The sequence below is a fragment of the Microcaecilia unicolor genome, chromosome 4 (genome assembly GCF_901765095.1).
Source record: "Microcaecilia unicolor chromosome 4, aMicUni1.1, whole genome shotgun sequence".
NCBI lineage: Eukaryota > Metazoa > Chordata > Amphibia > Gymnophiona > Siphonopidae > Microcaecilia > Microcaecilia unicolor.
This window is the reverse complement of record NC_044034.1, coordinates 270,197,425-270,219,807: the sequence shown is the minus strand read 5'-3', so window position 1 is coordinate 270,219,807 and position 22,383 is coordinate 270,197,425. Positions and strand designations below refer to the sequence as shown.

General features: G+C 46.1%; 1 protein-coding gene across 4 annotated transcripts in view; it reads left to right on the top strand.

Moving 5' to 3' along the window:
- Positions 1-22,383, top strand: part of ARHGEF7 (Rho guanine nucleotide exchange factor 7) — a 443,279-nt gene that overhangs the window by 183,208 nt on the left and 237,688 nt on the right. For all 4 annotated transcript variants that reach the window (XM_030201536.1, XM_030201535.1, XM_030201537.1 and 1 more), the window contains one exon: positions 9,267-9,468. In XM_030201536.1, the coding sequence (XP_030057396.1) occupies positions 9,267-9,468 (202 nt within the window). The remainder of the gene's footprint in view (positions 1-9,266; positions 9,469-22,383) is intronic.

The following is a 22,383-nucleotide window of genomic DNA, read 5'->3' as shown; positions in this document are numbered from 1 at the left end:
GGGAAGTAGAAAAATCAGGAGCTCTGGCCTTGTTCTAACCATTAGGATGATGCCAGTATAGATAGATTTGCTGCCTCCAAGTATTAGCTCATTATTTACATGTTACTTGAGCACTATTCTGAATAACAAAGACCATACAGACAGGCAGGCCCTGAAGCCTCAGTCTTCAAAGAAATCACACCTTCCCTAAGAAGGTGACTCTTCATAGCAGAGGATACTATCTCTTTTATGTATAAAAACACAGCTATACAGAGAGAGGACACTCACTCATACAGATACATACACGCAGAAGGATATCTTCCATCAGGCTCATTTTTTGCCTGAATTTTACACCCAATAGCTGCTGCTCTATAGTACTCTTGGCACAGTGCTGTATATTTATTTTATTTATTTATTTGGATTTTGTTCACACCTTTTCAGTAGTAGCTCAAGGTGAGTTACATTTAGGTACACTGGGTATTTCCCTGTCCCTGGAGGCCTCACAATCTAAGTTTGTACCTGAAACAATGGAGGGTTAAGTGACTTGCCCAAGATCACAAGGAGCGGTAGTGGGATTTGAACCGTCTACCTTGGGATGTCAATACCTGTGCTCTAACCACTAGGCCACTCTGCTTAGATGTTCGATAGAAATAAATTTAGAAGACTTCATTGTCAGTTAAGATTCTGTCATTGTATGTAAACATACTGAGAGTCCATGCAGTCTCTAACACACACAGAGAAAGCTGAGTTTTTATACCTTTTCAAGACAACGCCCCCCCCCCCCCCCAAACCAAACAAACCATGTATTATTTGTAATTAAAACCAGAAAGGCTACTATTTTATGAAGCACATTCTTTTGTCATATACATCACTTAGTTCTCATATTCTGGCTCACAAATTAACTGTTGCTTTACCTGTGAAAACTGGGTTTAAAAAATTCATGTTTACATAGATAAACCATTCTTTATTCTACAAACACAGGTGCCTCTGTGTATTGTTTTGCTACACCCACTGCCTCTGAGAAGTAGAATCAGGATCTGTCATAATCCAGCTCAAAACATTATTTAGATTGTAAGCTCTTTTGAGCAGGGACTGTCTCTTTGTATCAGGTGTTCAGCGCTGCGTGCGTCTGGTAGCGCTATACAAATGCTAATAATAATTTATTACAGTGTTGTTTAGGGAAGAGGAATTTCAACCCTAGTTTTATTGGTTCTCAGTCTATTGCTTCATTATTATAGTATAAGTCAACCCAAAAAAACAAACAAACCCAACATAATTCCTAGAATATGAATGAGAAAAAGGAACTATGGAGAAGTAAATCTAAAGCCATCTTCAAATATCCTGTAAACTGTAGACATAGTTTTTTTAGTCACTGTTCTCTTCAGAATAGGGTGTAACTGTCTCATCTCTTAAATGAAGTCAGTTTTGTCTAAATTGTACATCTGGGCATTGTGGATGTATTTATGGCGCTCCTTTGCCACCTCCTTTCCTTCTGTTTCTTATTCTTATTTATGTTCTTTTTTTTTTCTGTGTGTGTGTGTGAATTAATTGAAATATTATAACCTAGGTCTTCCTTATGTCTCTTCCCTTCTATCTAGTACCTCTTCTTAATTTTTAATTTATCTTGGTAATGTGAACAGCATAGATACAAATCTGGTGGGCAGTATATCAAATAAAGTTGAAATGTAAATGTAGACTTTAGAGACATTAGACACATTTATCAATTCAGACTTATTGGATATACTCTTGAGGAGAACAGCAAAATTGTCCAGCTGTCACGTCTCTGGCCGTGACCACTCTTAGACCTACCTTGTTTCTGGGGGTCAGCTTTCTAGCTGGCTCCAGCTTCTTCTGTCTGTCCTTCCTGAGCTAGCTCTGGCTCTCTGTGCTGGCTGCATCCAGCAGCATGACACTAATTGCCTCACTATACTGCACCTGTGGGTGTTGCCTGGGTTAGCTCTCTCTCTCTCTCTCTCTCTCTCTCTCTCTCTGTGTGCTGGCTGCTGCCAGCAGGACTCTAATTGCTTCACTACACTACACCTGGATGTGGGAAGCCTCTGTGTTTTACTGTGCTTTCTGCCTGCTATGTGGCTTGTGCCTGATCAGCCTCCGTAGTTTCTGGAGATTGCTGCAGCTGTGCCTCTGGTGTGGAAGGGCTTTATTAATCACTTAGAGACTGCAGTCTTGGCCTTTGCATCGTATAAGGTCCCTGGTATGCTAGAGTGCTCTGTGCACTGCTACATTGTCCAGTTCTGTGTGATTGCCTAGTGTTTGACTAGTTAGCTTGGGCATAGCCTTGCTTGGTAGCCTGTGTACGGCTTTACTAGTTCTTCTGTGTTTGCTCTGTGTGAGTTCCTAGTGTTTGCCTAGTTAGCTTGGGCACTGCTCTGCTTGTTAGCTTGTGTACAGCTTCTAGGTCTCCTGAGTTTAGCCTCTGGTTTTCCCTGATGGGGTTTTCCTTGGTTTCTGGAGCTTCAGCCCTAGTCTTGTCCTTTGCCAGTTCTCCTTGTTACTGGAGCTCCAGCTCTAGTCTTGCTATTGGTTCTGACCCTTGCCTGTACCTATCTACTGCTCTGCTAGCCGCCTGCCCAGAGACTCCTGTTTTGAACCTGACCACGCCTGTCTCTGCCTATTGCCTGTACTCAGATCTTCTCTGCCAGCCACCTGTCTTGGACTGTTGCCTGAACCCGGACATTCCCTGCCTGCCTGTCTCATGTTAGCCTAGGTATCTGGGAGCACTGCTGGATCCTGACTCCGGTTGTTCCTGTTGCTGGTTCCAGTTCTGGTTTTCCTGTAAGCCCTACCGGCTGCTTGAACCTGAGGTCTCAACCCTCGGGGAAAGGCAGCTAAGTGTAGGTGAAGCCTACTCCAGTGTGTTCCGGTCCGGTGCGTTCCAGTCCTGAGTGTTCCAGGGCAGGACTCCAGTCCGGGGTTCCAGTCCAGCCTTGTCTCTTCTCTGCTCCAAAGGTGATCTTGCCTGCCACTTCCGCTCCTCGGCCGTGGTCCAAGGACTTACGTACCCAGGGTTCCCGTGGAAGAAGCCTGACAGAATGCCAAGGTCCTCGAGAACACGACACCAGCTCTAAAAGGAGACTTAAATTTATTTTTTAAATTTAATTGAACATCTATTGAACTGCACAGGATTAGCATGTGGTAACTCTTAGCATGGATCCAAGCTAATAGGTACCATGTGCTAAAACCAGCCAGCTTGGTAAAAATCCCATGCTATATTGTTTTGTGGGTAGTGGTGCGATCTGGGTGGGTTGTAGGTAGAAATGGGGTGGGCCAGCCTTGACATTTATTGCATGTGACATTAATGCACACTGTCAATGCTTCTGGTACTACAGCCCCTAGGTAATATAATGTCACCAAATCCTTTTTGTAGAAATTGCCTGCACCTACCCCCTCCCCACCCGGAAGACTCTCCAGTACCTACTGGAGATGTTGTCTGGTGTCCAGGGTCTAAGGGCAGGAGCAATCCTTAATCTCTTCTGCCCTTCCTGTGTTGAGTTCAAAATGGCAGTTGTGGCCCCTAGCAGTAGCCTTGCAGTATTACTTTTAGGGGGTCAGTCTGCCATATAAGAGCAATTGCTCCTTATTTAGCAGATTGACCCTTAGCAGTTGTAATGTTAGAGTTTGCTAGGGGTCATAGCTGCCATTTTGAACTTGGTGCAGAAGAGGTCAGAAGACTGGGGATAGCGCCTGCCTTTAGACCCTAGATACCAGGGTACCAAGTGTCTTCAGGAAATGGGAAGGGGAGAGGGTCTTCATTTTGTACTGTGGGGAGAGGTGACTGCTGCAAGGGGATTTGGGTGACTTATTATATTACCTATGGGATTGTGGTACATATGCATTGGTAGATAGTGCAGATGTGTTTCTCATGTGGTAACTGTCCTATTCCATAAATGCAGGGCAGATGTTTGTCATGCTCTTAACCTTTACCACACAAGCTTTACACTTAAGTTTTGTACTTAAGGTGCAGTAGGGCAAAAACTTAACTACACTTCAGTAATCATCCCCTTACCATTGCTATCTCAGTTATAAACTGGTCACCCAAATATAAGGATCCTTCATGCAGTTTTCAAATTTCTTCTCAGCTGGATAGTAAAAGTGAGAAGAACAGTTTAAATTAAGGGCCTCTAAGCCATTATTTTTGAAAAGTCCCTAGAGTGTGTGTATGTGTGCGGAAGGGAGGGGGAGGGGTTGTCCACCTCAGAAGAACCGTGGACTCTCGTCTTTGGGCACTGCTGCAGTTCATAGGGCTGCTTGGGCAGAATTGATGTTGTTGGACATCGGGGAATATACCATACTGCCTCAAAAATATATTGTTCTGTTTCTGTGATTAGCAAATGGAGACCAATAAATCACCACTAAGACTGATCCTCCCCATTTTCTAGGGCCTGTGGATGTCAGGATTACTTTCTAGAGAGAGAATTTTAACCTCTTTTCTTACCAGGTGATAGATAATTAGCTATTGGTAGGACATAAGTACATAAGTATTGCCACACTGGGACAGACCAAAGGTCCATCAAGCCCAGTATCCTGTTTCCAACAGTGGCCAATCCAGGTCACAAATACCTGGCAAGATCCCAGAAAAGCTCAATACATTTTTTAATGCTTAGCCCAGAAATAAGCAGTGGATTTTCCCCAAGTCAATTTAATAATGGTGTATGGACTTTTCCTTTAGGAAGCCGTCCAGATTCTTTCTAAACAACCCCCCCCTTCATATATTTAAAAAGTTCTACAAGTGAGAAGAAGTTTAATTTAGACTTGATAAACCCTACATATTTAAGTTTATTTTTATAATTTTTTTTAAAGCACAAATCATCTTTAAGAATATAATTTGCAGTATCAGAGGAAGTTGTTTTCTCCTGAAGAGATTGACTTTCTCCAAGGACAAGCAGGCTTATAATTCTCACAAGTGGGTGAAGCCGACCCACTTTGCCCGGCCTGGAATATACTAGAATTAAAACGAGAGCTTTGTGGAGCGTGAGTGCCTTCCTGCTTGCCACGAGGTGGTCTCCTCTGTTCTTTTTTTACTGCGGTTAGGAGAGGGTGTGGGTTTTTTTTTTAACCATCTTCTCACACCGCTCAGTCTTAGCTTTTTTGTGCCTTCCGTCTATTTTTTCATTTATTTTTTCTCCTTTATTGTGCTCCTGTTGTGGAACCTCCGTCTTTTAATTTTTCCCTTAAAGTTTAGTAATTTTGCCTGGTTTTAAGTTTCCTTTTATTTGCCATCGTTTTTAGGCTGCTTTTAGGTCTTGACTTCGTGAATTTTTCCCTTTCTTTTTGTCGTGCCTTGCCTTTTTATCAGGCACCATTGTGTCATTTAATTTAGCCAACAAAGTTTTTCCTTCCACGTCCACGAAAGTTCCCAGTGGCTTTAAGTGCTGTACTTGGTGCAGTCAGACAATCTCTGGGAAAGACACTCATTCTTGGTGTCTACAGTGTCTTGGGCCTGACCTTAGCCCCACTAACTGTGTTCTCTGTCTTTGCATGAAGAAGAGGACTCAGGTTTCCAGAGAGGCTCAACTAGAGAAGATTTTTGGACCCAAATCTGGTTGTTCGAGGTCTGAGGCGTCGGCATTGACGTCGAGAGTTACACTGACATCGGGAGCGTTGGTAAGCATGTCTGCTGCTAGGCCTGCAGACACTTGGAGCAGTGAAGTGTTGAGTGGATCTCCATCTGCCTCGAGGTCTTCTGCTGTGCAGGGACCCCCGGGACCATCCATCATTGGATCCGACCCCAAGGCGACATATGGATTCGATGTCGTCCTCATCGGCAGTGAGGCGTCTCGGTGACACGCTTTGGGCGAAGGCCAAGAAGCATTGTTATTGGCCGCCCTCTACACATGGTGCTGGGAGCTCTGGGGTGTCGAAGGATTCAGCACTCAAGAAGTGTTGGCACCAGGAGCACCACTCCCTTTCCATACAGGAGGTGTCGATGCGTCGGTCTCCCAGCAGCCAAGACCCTGCTCCCGCGTCGACACCAACAGTTCTGCAACCAGTGCCCGAGCCAGCATTCCAGTTTTTCCCGGTGTTGACCTTGAATGCATCCGGGTCTTGCTTCCTGTTCTGCTGGATAGCTTTATTCAACGATGTGCATCGGGGGTGCTTGTGCCTAACCTGCCTCCCGTTGCAGCTCTGCTTGGCCCTCAGGCTGTGGTGAGGCCTCTGACGCTGATGTCGCATGCGGCTCCGGTGTTGACTACCACCCAAGCCAGCACCCCCTTGACGTCAGTGGAGGAAGCTTCGCCAGAGTTGAGATGAGAACAGATTTCTCAGTCTTTCTTCAGGACATGGTTCCACCACGTCAAGCAAGTTCGGTCTCGATCCTCCCATGAGGAGGTTTTGTCCGAAACTGAAGAAGAGTGCTCATGGGATTCAGAGGTGGATCCAAGATATTTTTCCATGGACGAGTCCTATGGAATTCCCTCTGAGCCTTCCCCTCCACCTGAAAAGAGAAAGCCTCCCCTGGAGAGCCTTTCGTACCCAACTTTTGTTAAGGAAATGGAGGATGCCATTCCCTTTCCTTTAGCAGTGGAGAACAAACCCAGGGCCAAGAAGCTCGAGGTCCTCAACTACATGTCTCCTCCTAGGGAGGCTGTGACCATCCCTCTCTATGAGGTACTTCAAGAAGTCCTCATTAGAAACTGGAGTCCCCTCTGTCGGTCTCTATCATACCCAAGAAGATTGACACCCAGTATAAGAACTACAGTGCATTTTGTTTTGATAGGCCTCAGTTACCTCATAATTTCATGGTGGTGGAATCCGCTGTCAAAAGGGCCAGGAGTTCCAGAGACTATGCGTCGGCACCCCCAGGTAGAGAAGCTTAGAACCTTGGATTCTTTTGGGAAAAAGATGTACCAGGTGTCAATGCTTATCTCCCGAATTCAATCGTACCAACTCTTCAAGAGTGTCCACTTGTGAAACTCTGTTCGCAAGCTGTCAGACTTGGTTGAGTTGTTCCCTCCAGAGCAGGCAGAGCCATTTCGCCAGTTGGTCAAGCAACAGGAGGTGTGTCACAAGTTTTTGACCAGGGGCATTTATGACACTTTTGATGTGGCATTCAGGATCTCTCCTCAGAGTATAGCAATTTGCATACTCTCATGGCTGTGTGTTTCTGACCTACAACATTCTGTTCAGCAGAGATTGGTAGATGCCCCATGCCGGGGGATTATCTTTTTGGAGAGAAGGTTGAGGAGGTCGCTGACTAAATCAAGAAACAGACTGATACCATCTCTTCTGCCGGGTGCCTCCTTCATCAGCCTCCTCAGCCAGGAGGTCTTTTGGCAGACCAAGAAGGAGTGCCCATTAGTATCAGAGACAACAGACTAGCTTCAGATACCTTCTTCCTGTATTGGGGGTCTGGCCTTCTGTATGCATATCCTCCCATTCCTCTTGTGGGAAAGCTTTGATGAAACTCAGACCATGATTTTAATTGTGCCCTACTTGCCTCTGCAAATCTGGTTCCCTCTTCTTCTGGCATTATCCTCTGAAGATCCGTGGAGATTGGCGTGTTTTCTGACCCTCATCATGCAGAACAAGGGGGCCTCTTCTACAAACCAACTTCCAGTCTCTGGCTCTTACTGCTTGGATGTTGAGAGCCTAAAATTCACTGCCTTGGGTCTTTCAGAGGATGTCTCCTGGATCTTGCTGGCTTCCAGGAAAGACTCCACTAAGAGGTGCTATTCTTCCAAATGGAGGAAGTTTGCTCTCTGGTGTGAGTGCGAGGCCATAGATCCCCTTGTTTTGCCCTACATAGTCCCTATTTGAATACCTTCTATACTTATCAGAGTCTGGTCTCAAGACCAACTCCATAGTGGTTCACTTTATTGCACTTAGTGCTTATCATCAGCGTGTAGAAGGTAAGCCCATTTCTGAACAGCCTTTAGTTCACTTCATGAGAAGTTTACTTTTGTTAAAGCCCCATGTGAAACCTCCACCAGTGTCATGGGATCTCAATGTTGTTTTCACCCAGCTGGTGAAAGCTCCTTTCGAGCCACTGAATTCCTGCCATCTGAAGTACTTAAGATGGCAAGAATTCAGCTCATAGGGTTACTTCAGCTCATAGTGTCAGTGAACTTCAGACCTTAGTGGTGGGTGCACCTTTATACTAAGTTTTATCAGAACAGAATAGTCCTCTGCATGCACCATAAGTTCTGCCAAAGTGGTGTCTGAATTCCATCTGAACCAGATTGTCTTTCCAAACATTCTTTCCCCGACCTCATGCCCATCCTGGCGAAAGCAGCTTGCACACCTTGGATTGCAAAAGAGCATTGGCTTATTACATGGAGTGGACAAGACCCCATAGATAATCTGACCAGCTTTTTGTTTCTTTTGATCTCAACAGGATGGGGGTCGCCATTGGGGAAATGCACTATTTCTAATTGGCTAGCAGATTGCATTTCCTTTACTTATGGGCTGGGCTGGCCCTAGAGGGTCATGTCAAGGCTCATAATGTCAGAGCCATTGCTGCGTTGGTAGCTCATTTGAGGTCCGCCTCCTTTGAAGAAATTTGCAAGGCTGCGACATGGTCTTCAGTCCACACATTCACATCACACTACTGCCTTGAGCAGGATACTTGACGCGATAGTTTGGGTGGACAATGTTGTAGAATCTGTTTGGGGTTTAGAATCCAACTTCACCCTCCTAGGCTCATTTTATTCTCTTCTGCACTCTCATTCAGATTGTATATAGTTTTCAGTTTAATCTGTGTTATGTCCTCACCATTGTGAGGCCCAAATTGACCACTGTTTGTTGTTTTTGGTGAGCCTGGATTCTAGGGATTCCCCACTTGTGAGAATTATAAGCCTGCGTGTCCTCTGAGAAAGTGCAGGTACTTACCTGTAGCTGGTGTTCTCCGAGGACAGCAGACTTTATATTCTCACAACCCTTCTTACCTCCCCTTGGAGTTGTCTCCTTTGTTATTTTACTTTTATTTTTGCTGAAGTATTAAACTGATGAGACCGCATTCTCGTGGTGGGCGGGAAGGCACTCGTGCATGCGTGGAGCAGTGTGTCTCGCGCTCCACAAAGCTCTCGATTTAACTCTAATAAATTCCGGACTGGGCGATGCAGGTCAGTGTCACCCACTTTTGAGAATATAAAACCGAGGGGAAAACACCTTCTATAGGTAAATACCTGCATTTTTCAGCCATCTACTTAGTTTAACAGTGTTCACCACAACTACAGCTTCCACTTTAACATGGCGTCTAGTTCTCCTAAAGTAGTTTGGCTGAGTGCCGATAAAACTGTTTTGATAAATGTTTTGTTTTTTCATTTTAGGACATGACAGATAACAGCAACCATCAGATGGTAGTGAGAGCAAAATTTAATTTCCAGCAGAGGAACGAAGATGAGCTTTCTTTTCTGAAGGGCGACATAATCCACGTCACAAGAGTTGAAGAAGGGGGTTGGTGGGAGGGCAGTCAAAGTGGCAAAACAGGATGGTTTCCCAGCAACTACGTGCGAGAAATTAAAGCAAGTGGTAAGTTCTAGAGTCATTTCATCCTCTGTAATATTGCATACAAAGCTTTAAAGACAGTAGAATAAATTCAGCTGGGTACTTCAGTTAACTTTCTTCTAGGTAGTCTTAAGAAAGTTCTTTCTTGAATTATATTTGTGAATATAGTATGGGGTAATTTTATAAAATATCTTTCAGATTTAAAACACATTTTATGCATTAAAAAGGATGCTATACAATTTTGTGGAGTATATGTACGTTTAATAAAGGCATCCCAAAATGTATCATCTACATTATGTGAACTGTGCATAGGTGTCCTGGGGGGTGGTGTAGTTTGGGTGCAGCTGCGATGTATGAGTATATTTTAAAGTACTCATGCATTAACACACACACTTTTACAGCTTCTTTGGAACAGGGGCAAATTCTGGGGCCAGTTCTGGGCACCTGTTGTATAAAGACACACAGGCACCTATTTTGCCTTCATCAAATAGGCATCTTTTCCAACTTTATGTAGGCACCTTATTATAAAATTACCCCCCACATGTGCTTTCAGTTGTTAAAATAATTGATAGTTCAATTGTTAATAGCTGGTTGAGTGATTTAATGTGGAGGTGTAAATGCTATAAATACATACCATTTTTCAGATCTTAGCACAATTAAGAGAAATATAGGTGTACATTTAGTAATTGTATGCACATTAAAATATGTACATAAGTAATGCCACACTGGGAAAAGACCAAAGGTCCATCGATCCTAGCATCCTGTCCACGACAGCGGCCAATCCAGGCCAAGGGCACCTGGCAAGCTTCCCAAACGTACAAACATTCTATACATGTTATTCCTGGAATTGTGGAATTTTGACAAAGATAATATTTGTAAGTTCTTTTAAATATTGGACTACATTAGAAACTTGGTTTCATTTTGAATTGGCCGCAGTAAAAATTAAGATATAAGTTTTTGTTTTATAAGTAAAATCCATCGGGTGTTCTCATGTAATTTATTTACCCCTGGTTTCTATATATAGCGCCCAAAATTGGGCGCTGATCCAAGATGTGCGCTCAACTAAATTGGCTAATGAGCCAATTAGTGTCAATTGAGCGCTAATTGGTATCAATTTGAATTTGCGTGTACATCTTGCTATGGGCTATTTTATAATAATGTGCTCCCAAATCCCATAGTGTGCAATGCAAAAGAGGGTGTGGATATTGCAGGGGCTTGGGTGGGTTAGGTATGTTAGAGTACTGAGGATGTGCGCTGGGAATTACACCTGGTTTCAGTAGACACCTAAATATGGCGCCTAAATATGAGTGCCGAAATCAGCACTTAGTGCTATTCTATAATTGGCGTTCATCTTTGAGTGCTCAGTATAGAGTAGCATCGAGTGGTGAAAAAATGTTTGAGCACCATTTCTTGAATCTAGCCCTTAATGTGAATTCCAGGACTCCCATTTTTTTAAATTCATGCCCTTTTCAAAATGTCAAAGACTGGTTGGCATTGGTGTAAGAGAAAAAAATAACATAACATGGAAAGGCAATACATAAATATAATTTGTTCTACCTGAACACCCAGGAGGAAGTTTGAATCAGCAACATGTCTGTGTGATTGAACAAAAAAATGCTTTAATATAAATATTTTTTATAAAATGTATGTATAGAATAGAATTTAAACATATATTCAAGAATAACTTCCTCACATCTCAACAAAGTATAACCTCATGATACTTCAGTCCACCATGTGGAGGCCACAGCAATACCTAAGTAACGAGGATATTAAACAAAAGGAGATATAAAGAAAAGGTAATACTCGAGATGGGTTATACTAATAACTGTACAGTTCTTCTATTCTCGAGTCATCTCAGGTACTGGAATAGAATCAGGGACAGTGGCTGGAGATTTTTCTGTGAGAAAAAGGTTTTCTTTGATTCATCATAATACATTTGCAAGTATATTTAAGGAAAAACAAAGCACCAATCTGTCATACCTTAGGACATAGTAACAAAAACTGCTGTCGTCTTTTTTTGGGTAGCCCTTGATTCTCCGAGGACAAGCAGGCTGCTTGTTCTCACGACTGGGTGACGTCCGCGGCAGCCCCCACCAACCGGAAAGAAGCTTCGCGGGACGGTCGGCACGCAGGGCACGCCCACCGCGCATGCGCGGCCGTCTTCCCGCCCGTGCGCGACCGCTCCCGCCAGTTCCTTTTTTTTCCGCGTCTGGAGAGAGTTGTGCTTTGCCGCTCTCTCTGTTTCAGCCGCCGGAATTTCAATCGCGTTTACGCGGATCGTCGCTTTTCTTTTTCTCTCTTGTTTTTGGGTTATCGCCGGTTTCCTTTTCAAAAAAAAAAAAAAAACCTGAGCGTGTGGAGCACGCGCTCCCCTTTTCCCTCGCTTCCAGCGGGGACGCCGCGTTGCGGCCTAGTGGCCGCTCGGTCGTTTCTTTTTTCGAGGTGTGATTCCAGCCACCATTGACGACTTTGACTTCGCCGACGCGATTTTTCCGTCGATGTCCTCGAAGGTCCCGAGTGGATTTAAAAAGTGTGGTCGCTGCGGCCGGCCGATCTCGCAGACCGACACCCACGCTTGGTGCCTCCAGTGCCTCGGGCCGGAGCACAATATCAAGTCGTGTTCCCTGTGTCTCGGTCTCCGGAAACGGACTCAGGTTGCGAGGCAAGTTCTGCGGGACCGTCTTTTTGGAACTTGCGCCGGCCCCTCGACGTCGACCTCGACGGCATCGGTACCGACGCCCGGTCCTTCGGTACCGGTATCGATGCCCGAGACATCGGCACCGATGGCATCGACCCCAGGAGAACAGGTCCCGTCGACCCGCCGGTCCTCCGGTGAGAGTGGAGGTGAGAGGCCGCGTGGGCAGTCGGCCCCGGTCACTCCCTCAGCTCGTGGGCCACGGGACCGAACCCTGTCTGACCCGGTACCTCGAGACCGAGGGGGATCGACCCTCCTCCTCCTCCATGCCTTCCGGCGCCGGTGACGGGCATCGCAAGAAGGATAAGAAGCGTCGTCACCGGTCGCCCTCGGTGCATCCGGATATCGGAGAGGAGGCGACGCCGAAGCGTACTCGTCGAGAGGAGAGGTCCCCGTCGGTTGTGGAGGTACCGACGCGTTGGGGTTCCGGCACCTCGGTGCCGTCTCCTGGCCCCCATCAGCTTCTGACGCCGACACCCCTACCGGCCCCACCGCCTTTCCCGGCAGCGGGCCTGGACGAGTGCCTCAGAGCCATCCTTCCGGGGATCCTGGAAGGGCTGATGCGCCAGGCTGTGCCGGCGCCGGGGGTGCTTGCGCCCTCGGCGCCGATGTCTGTGGCGCCGGCGAGCTCTAGCCCGGCGCCGGGGCCGTCGACACCGCCGCTGCTTGCGGCGCCGGTCTCGACCGCCACGCAGGTGGAGTCGACGTCGATGGAGGGAGCTCCGTCCCCGCCGGCGCGGGAGTCCACCGCTCGACGACACCGAGACCCTGGTGCCTCGACGTCGAGCCGGGCCCGGTTCAGGACTCAGCTACATGAGCTTATGTCCGATACCGAGGATGAGGACTCGTGGGGGGAAGAGGAGGACCCTAGATATTTCTCCTCAGAGGAGTCTACGGGCCTTCCCTCGGACCCCACGCCTTCACCGGAGAGGAAGCTCTCACCTCCCGAGAGTCTCTCCTTTGCCTCCTTTGTGCGGGATATGTCTATTAGCATTCCCTTCCCCGTGGTCTCTGTGGAAGGGCCGAGATGCTCGAGGTCCTCGACTATCCATCACCACCTAGAGAGTCCTCCACGGTGCCGCTGCACAATGTCCTCAAAGAGACACTGCTTCGGAACTGGGTGCGACCGTTAACTAACCCCACCATTCCCAAGAAAGCAGAGTCCCAATACAGGATCCACTCCGACCCAGAGTTAATGCGGCCCCAATTGCCCCATGACTCGGCGGTCGTGGATTCTGCTCTCAAGAGGGCACGGAGTTCGAGGGATACCGCCTCGGCGCCCCCGGGGCGGGAGTCTCGCACTCTGGACTCGTTTGGGAGGAAGGCCTACCAATCCTCCATGCTCGTGACCCGCATCCAGTCATACCTGCTCTATATGAGCATTCACATGCGGACCTATGTGCAACAACTGGCGGACCTGGTCGAGAAGCTCCCGCCGGAGCAGTCCAGGCCTTATCAGGAGGTGGTCAGGCAGCTGAAGGCGTGCAGAAAGTTCCTGTCCAGGGGTATCTATGACACCTGTGACGTGGCATCTCGTGCTGCGGCCCAAGGTATAGTGATGCGCAGGCTCTCATGGCTGCGTGCCTCTGACCTGGACAACCGCACCCAGCAGAGACTGGCCGACGTCCCTTGCCGGGGGGATAACATTTTCGGTGAGAAGGTTGAGCAGATGGTGGACCAACTGCACCAGCGGGAAACCGCCCTCGACAAACTCTCCCACCGGGCGCCTTCAGCATCCACCTCCACAGGTGGACGTTTTTCCCGGGCCCGGCAGGCTGCACCCTATTCTTTTGCAAAGCGTAGGTACAACCAGCCGGCCCGAAGGCCTCGTCAGGCACAGGGACAGCCCCAGCGCGCTTGTTCCCGTCAACAGCGTGCGCCTAAGCAGCCCCCTGCGCCTCCACAGCAAAAGCCAGGGACGGGCTTTTGACTGGATCCACGGGAACATAGCCGCCCTCAAAGTGTCCGTACCGGACGATCTGCCGGTCGGGGGGAGGTTAAAATTTTTTCACCAAAGGTGGCCTCTCATAACCTCCGACCAGTGGGTTCTCCAAATAGTGCGGTGCGGATACGCCCTGAATTTGGCCTCCCTGCCTCCAAATTGTCCTCCGGGAGCTCAATCCTTCAGCTCCCATCACAAGCAGGTACTTGCAGAGGAACTCTCCGCCCTTCTCAGCGCCAATGCGGTCGAGCCCGTACCACCCGGGCAGGAAGGGCAGGGATTCTATTCCAGGTACTTCCTTGTGGAAAAGAAAACAGGGGGGATGCGTCCCATCCTAGACCTGAGAGGCCTGAACAAATTCCTGGTCAAAGAAAAGTTCAGGATGCTTTCCTTGGGCACCCTTCTGCCAATGATTCAGAAAAACGATTGGCTATGTTCCCTGGATTTAAAGGATGCATATACTCACATCCCGATACTGCCAGCTCACAGACAGTATCTCAGATTCCGCCTGGGCGCACGGCACTTTCAGTATTGTGTGCTGCCCTTTGGGCTCGCCTCCGCCCCACGAGTGTTTACAAAGTGCCTCGTGGTGGTGGCGGCGTACCTACGTAGGCTGGGAGTGCACGTGTTCCCATATCTCGACGATTGGCTGGTCAAGAACACCTCGGAGGCGGGAGCCCTCCGGTCCATGCAGTGCACTATTCAACTCCTGGAGCTGCTGGGGTTTGTGATAAATTACCCAAAGTCCCATCTCCAGCCAACCCAGTCTCTGGAATTCATAGGAGCTCTGCTGAATGCCCAGACGGCTCAGGCCTTCCTTCCCGAAGCGAGGGCCAACAACCTCCTGTCTCTCGCTTCGCAGGCCAGAGCGTCTCAGCAGGTCACAGCTCGGCAGATGTTGAGACTTCTGGGTCATATGGCCTCCACAGTTCATGTGACTCCCATGGCTCGTCTTCACATGAGATCTGCTCAATGGACCCTAGCTTCCCAGTGGTTCCAAGCCACCGGGAATCTAGAAGATGTCATCCGCCTCTCCACCAGTTGCCGCACTTCACTGCTCTGGTGGACCATCCGGACCAATTTGACTCTGGGACGTCCATTCCAAATTCCGCAGCCCACGAAGGTGCTGACGACGGATGCATCTCGCCTGGGTTGGGGAGCTCATGTCGATGGGCTTCACACCCAGGGTCTGTGGTCCCTCCAGGAAAAGGATCTGCAGATCAACCTCCTGGAGCTCCGAGCGATCTGGAACGCGCTGAAGGCTTTCAGAGATCGGCTGTCCTGCCAAATTATCCAAATTCGGACAGACAATCAGGTTGCAATGTATTACGTCAACAAGCAGGGGGGCACCGGATCTCGCCCACTGTGTCAGGAAGCCGTCGGGCTGTGGCGCTGGGCGTGCCAGTTTGGCATGCTCCTCCAAGCCACATACCTGGCAGGTGTAAACAACAGTCTGGCCGACAGACTGAGCAGAGTCATGCAACCGCACGAGTGGTCGCTCCATTCCAGAGTGGTACGCAAGATCTTCCGAGAGTGGGGCACCCCCTCGGTGGACCTTTTCGCCTCTCAGACCAACCACAAGCTGCCTCTGTTCTGTTCCAGACTTCAGACACACGGCAGGCTAGCGTCGGACGCCTTTCTCCTCCATTGGGGGACCGGCCTCCTGTATGCTTATCCTCCCATACCTTTGGTGGGGAAGACCTTACTGAAGCTCAAGCACGACCGCGGCACCATGATTCTGATAGCGCCCTTTTGGCCCCGTCAGATCTGGTTCCCCCTTCTTCTGGAGTTGTCCTCAGAAGAACCGTGGAGATTGGAGTGTTTTCCGACTCTCATTTCGCAGAACGACGGAGCGTTACTGCACCCCAACCTTCAGTCTCTGGCTCTCACGGCCTGGATGTTGAGGGCGTAGACTTCGCTGCGTTGGGTCTGTCGGAGGGTGTCTCCCGGGTCCTGCTTGCCTCTAGGAAGGATTCCACTAAAAAGAGTTACTTTTTCAAGTGGAGGAGGTTTGTCGTTTGGTGTGAGAGCAAGGCCCTAGAACCTCGTTCTTGCCCGGCACAGAACCTGCTTGAATACCTTCTACACTTATCAGAGTCTGGCCTCAAGACCAACTCAGTAAGGAATCACCTTAGTGCGATTAGTGCTTACCATTATCGTGTGGAAGGTAAAGCCATCTCTGGAGAGCCTTTAGTCGTTCGATTCATGAGAGGCTTGCTTTTGTCAAAGCCCCCTATCAAGCCTCCTACAGTGTCATGGGATCTCAACTTCGTCCTCACCCAGCTGATGAAACCTCCTTTTGAGCCACTGAATACCTGCCATCTGAAGTACTTGACCTGGAAGGTCATTTTCTTGGTGGCAGTTACTTCAGCTCGTAGGGTCAGTGAGCTTCAAGCCCTAGTAGCTCATGCTCCATATACCAAATTTCATCACAACAGAGTAGTGCTCCGCACCCACCCAAAGTTCCTGCCGAAGGTGGTGTCGGAGTTCCATCTTAACCAGTCAATTGTCTTGCCAACATTCTTCCCCAGGCCGCATACCCGCCCTGCTGAACGTCAGTTGCACACATTGGACTGCAAGAGAGCATTGGCCTTCTACTTGGAGCGGACACAGCCCCACAGACAGTCCGCCCAATTGTTTGTTTCTTTCGACCCTAACAGGCTAGGGGTCGCTGTCGGGAAACGCACCATCTCCAATTGGCTAGCAGATTGCATTTCCTTCACTTACGCCCAGGCTGGGCTGGCTCTTGAGGGTCATGTCACGGCTCATAGTGTTAGAGCCATGGCAGCGTCAGTGGCCCACCTGAAGTCAGCCACTATTGAAGAAATTTGCAAAGCTGCGACGTGGTCATCTGTCCACACATTCACATCTCATTACTGCCTGCAGCAGGATACCCGACGCGACAGTCGGTTCGGGCAGTCGGTGCTGCAGAATCTGTTTGGGGTGTAAATCCAACTCCACCCTCCAGGACCCGAATTTATTCTGGTCAGGCTGCACTCTCAGTTAGTTGTTCTTCGTAGGTCAATTTCTGTTATACCCTCGCCGTTGCGAGGTTCAATTGACCTGGGTTCTTGTTTTGAGTGAGCCTGAGAGCTAGGGATACCCCAGTCGTGAGAACAAGCAGCCTGCTTGTCCTCGGAGAAAGTGAATGATACATACCTGTAGCAGGTGTTCTCCGAGGACAGCAGGCTGATTGTTCTCACCTACCCTCCCTCCTCCCCTTTGGAGTTGTGTGTTTCATCTTTTGCTAGTCATTCAACTGGTGTGAGCGGTCGCGCACGGGCGGGAAGACGGCCGCGCATGCGCGGTGGGCGTGCCCTGCGTGCCGACCGTCCCGCGAAGCTTCTTTCCGGTTGGTGGGGGCTGCCGCGGACGTCACCCAGTCGTGAGAACAATCAGCCTGCTGTCCTCGGAGAACACCTGCTACAGGTATGTATCATTCACTAACATCTGGGAAAATATGGATCTCAAGTCCATAAAAAGGCATATGTTGTCGTTGGAGAAATCTCAAAATCCTGTTGCTAACAGGATCCAATGTCAGGGTTACCAATATAGCGGCAGGGATAACATGAGATTCCATAGTAGTTTCTAACAAACTTGTGATCCTTTTACGTTTGCAACAGATAGATAAAAAAAAACCTGTGAGACAGGTGGAATAGTCTCCTCTAGAATTTTAGTAGGTATTAATTAAATATTTCTTATAAGTATCCTTTTGAGTATTACTCATTTTAGGAACATTTATAAATCTCAAATGCTTCCTCTTCATAGCATTTTTCAGAGCATCAATTTTATTATGTAATACTGTATTATTTTTCAGTTTCATGTTACATCAAAGAAGCAACTTTGATTTCCACTGCTTCCAAATTTTCTCTCACTTTCCCCTTCCCTTGCTTTCCGGAAATATTTCTTTACATATATGCTGATGTTATAACACTGCTTATGCCTTTCTCTTCTTCATTGTTTGGTGTTTCCCCAACAATTTATTCCTCTTTTTGAAAAAATGGAAGTTTGGGCTAACCAATATCATTTAATACTTCATGTAGAAAAGACCAAACTTTTATGATAAGACATTCATCTAACCCTTCAACTTGTGATAGACTATTATTCAAGGTAAAGAATTTACTTTAGAATCAACTCTGTAGGTCCTAGGAGTTCTGGGAGTCAAAGGAGTAGCCTAGTGGGTAGTGCAGTGGACTTTATACCAAGGGACCCAAGTTCAAGGCCCACTGTAACTCTACTAATATTTTGGAGTGGAGGAGTAGCCTGGTGGTCAGTGCAGCAGACTGTGATCTGGGGGAACTGGATTCGACTCCCACTGCAGCTTCTTGTGATTCTGGGCAAGTCACTTAGCCCTCCATTGCCCCAGGTACAAATAAGTACCTGTGTGTACTATGTAAACTGCTTTGAATGTAGTTGCAAAAACCACAGAAAGGTAGTATATCAAGTCCCATTTCCCTTTCCCTATTAGATCTTTATTTGACCATGTCATCACAAATCAAGAGTGTCCTTAACAAGTTGTTTATTAAACTATATCAGCTTCAATGCATTCAACGATATTTTACTCAAGAACATCTTAGTTTGGTTTTTCAGGCAGTTATCGCTGTTGAATTATTGTAATCTACTTTACCTTGATTGTACCTCATTGAATTAATTACAATTGGCCCAGAACGTAGCGGCCAAAGTGATTTTTGGAGCACATTTCGTTTACTATACCGCTTCATTCAATATCGAGTTAAAGCAGTTTACAAGAATAAAATCATTCCCAAAAAAATAAATAGACAAGAACGTCATTGGTTGATAGGAAAGAACAAATATTCATTCACAAAGAATAAAAAGTCAAACATTCCCAGACTGGACCTGACTGGACCCAGGGCCGGTCCCCCTTCACAGGCAAAAGTAGCTTAGATTAGCAGCTGTCAAATGGTGGATAAAAGAAGCAAAAGGGGGCACTCAGGGAGGACAAGGCCATAGCGGAGAGATTGAATGAATTATTTGTTTTGTTTTTTACGGAAGAAGATGTAAGCGATCTACCTGTACGAGAAATCATTTTCAAGGGTGACGATGCGGAGGAACTGGAAGAAATCTTGATGAACCTTGAAGATGTACTGAGCCATATTGACAAGTTAAATCACTTGGACTGGATGGTATACACCCCAGGGTACTGAAAGAACTTAAACATGAAATTGCTGATCTGTAACCTGTCGTTAAAATCGTCCATAGTACCTGAAGATTGGAAGGTGACCAATGTAACGCTGATTTAAAAAAAAAAAAAAAAGATTCCAGGGGTGATCCAAGAAATTACAGATGTGTAAGCTTGACTTCAGTGCTGGGCAAAATAGTGGAAACTATTATAAAGAACAAAATGATGAACACATAGTCAAACATTGTTTAATGGGACGGAGTTAGCATGGGTTCAGCCAAGGAAGTCTTGCCTCACCAATTTACTTCATTTCTTTGAAGGCATGAATAAACATGTGGATAAAGGTGAGCTCTTTGATGTAGAGTATCTAGATTTTCAGAAAACTTTTGACAAAGTTCCTCATGAGAGACTCCTGAGAAAATTAAAAAGTTATGGGATAGGAGGCAATGTCCTTCTGTGGATTAGGAGTTGGTTATTGGACAGAAAACAGAGGGTAGGGTTAAATGGCCATTTTTCTCAGTGGAGGATGGTGAATAGTGGAGTGCCAAAGGGATCTGTACTGGGACTGGTGCTATTTAAAATATTTATAAATGATCTGGAAATCGTAACGAATGAAGCAATTAAATATGCAGATGACACAAAACTATTCAAAGTTGTCAAAACACAGATTGTGAAAAATTGCAAGAAGACCTTAGGAAACTGGATGACTAGGCATCCAAATGGCATATGAAATTTAATGTGGACAAATGCAAAGTGATGTACATTGAGAAGAATAATCCAAATCATAGTTATGATGCTAGGGTCCACCTTAGGAATCAGTACTCAAGAAAAAGATCTAGGTGTCATTGTAGACAATACGCTGAAATCTGTTGCCCACTGTGCAGCGGCAGTGGCCAAAAAAAGCACATGGGATGCTAGGAATTATTAGGAAAAGGATGGAAAATAAGACCAAGAATATTATAATGCCTCTTTATCGCTCCCATGGTGTGACATCACCATGAGTTTTGTGTTCAATTATGGTTCAAAGAAGATCGACCAAAATGATTAAAGGGGATAGAACTCTCCCCATATGAGGAAAGGCTAAAGAGGTTACAGCTCTTAGACTAGGAAAAGAGACTACTGAGGGGGGAGGGGATACGATTAAGGTCTATAAAGTCCTGAGTGGTGTAGAACAAGAGAATTGATTTTTCACTCTTTCAAAAAAAAAAAAAAAAATACGGAGACCAGAGACACTGAACAAAATTACATGGAAATACTTTTAAAACAAATAGGAGAAAATATTTTTTCACTCAACGAATATTTAAGCTCTGGAAGTCTTTGCCAGAGGATGTGGTAACAACAGTTAGCATATCTGGGTTTAACAAAGCTTTGGACAAATTCTTGGAGAAAAAGTCTATATGTGTTATTGAGATGGACATGGGGGAAGCCGTAGACAATTGTTCTGACTCAGGATGGTTATTCTTATGTTCTAGAGAGAGAGAGAGATTTACTCACATTAAACATCATCTGCCATTTGGATGCCCAGTTTCCTAATTACCTCACTAGTTACTCCCATCTCTAGATCATTTATGAATATGTTAAAAAGCAACAGTCCCAGCACAGACCCCTGGGGAACCCCACTATCTACCCTTCTCCATTGAGAATACTGACCACTTCACCCTACTCTCTGTTTTCTGTCTTTTAACCAGTTTTTAATCCACAATAGTACACTACCCCCTATTCCATAACTCTCTAATTTCCTCTGGAGTCTTTCATGAGGTACTTTGTCAAATGTCTTTTGAAAATCCAGATAACGCAATATTGACTAGCTCACCTTTATCCACATGTTTGTTCACCCCTTCAAAGAAATGTAATAGATTGGTGAGGGAAGAGCTGCAGTGGGAAATAGATAAAATTCCTTTGTTTATGCATTTAATTGTGTGATTAATCACGATTAAAATTGTAATCAAAATGCAGCTCTAAATGTTAGATATTATAGTAAGCCCAGTAATATCGCATCATTTTGTTAAATTCTTTGTGCATATGTGTTGCAAATCCACAGTGCCAAGTGAAAAGTCTTGATCAAGAATGACTAGAAAAATGCTGCCTTATCAATTGTCTTCTGCTGGAGTGGGTTATGTAGGAGCAACTTTGAATAAGCCATAAAGTTCTAAGGTACTTGGGTACTTTGTCACTATTGAAAAATTATCCTCAGGTGTGTGTTGTTACACTATGATATTTGAAGGAGACCTTGGGAATGGCAGAAAAAAATATTCTACCTTTTTCTCAAGTTTACTACCTGCCATGGAAACCTTTGGAGGGTCAACAAAATTTGGATCAGAATGTAAATAATTTGGATGTATCTGAAATTCTAGATTAATCGGATACAGACTACTGTGCCACTGTGGCTATTTGTTAGCTATTGTGGTTTTAATACTGGATAAAGATTGGTTAATGAGAGTGTTCTTTAAGAATAGAGAAGATATTTTTTGGGACTCAAAGTGCAAAATTGTCCAGATGTTTCTAGAGAAACTCGGAGGCGTTGTAGACCATTTAAATTGATGAAGCCACAAATCGGTGCAATCTTTTTTCATGAGATATCGTTGCAAGCGTGTTATCAGATACCAATCAATTAAATGTTTTCTTTGAGCCAACTCACCTTTCTGCTTTCCTGACTACTAAATGCATATTGGGGAACCAATCGAGACCTCTCCTGATCGATAGCACTTCTTCAAATGTTAGTATTTTTTATTTTTATTTTTTGTTACATTTGTACCCCGCGCTTTCCCACTCATGGCAGGCTCAATGCGGCTTACATATTGTATACAGGTACTTATTTGTACCTGGGGCAATCAATGGAGGGTTAAGTGACTTGCCCAGAGTCACAAGGAGCTGCCTGTGCCTGAAGTGGGAATCGAACTCAGTTCCCCAGGACCAAAGTCCACCACCCTAACCACTAGGCCACTCCTCCACTAGCTATTGGGTATAATTGTTATTTTGGTGGTTCCCTTCTATTGTGGACCTGATTGACCTTTTTCTAGTTTAATGAATAGGAATTTGTAATTAAATTGCACGTTTACTTGTGTCACTTTTCTGTACAAGTGTAATTACTTGTTTGGAAAATTAAAAAGTGATAAATAATTTTAAAAAATTATCCAGGAACCTTTACATTTGATATTTTTT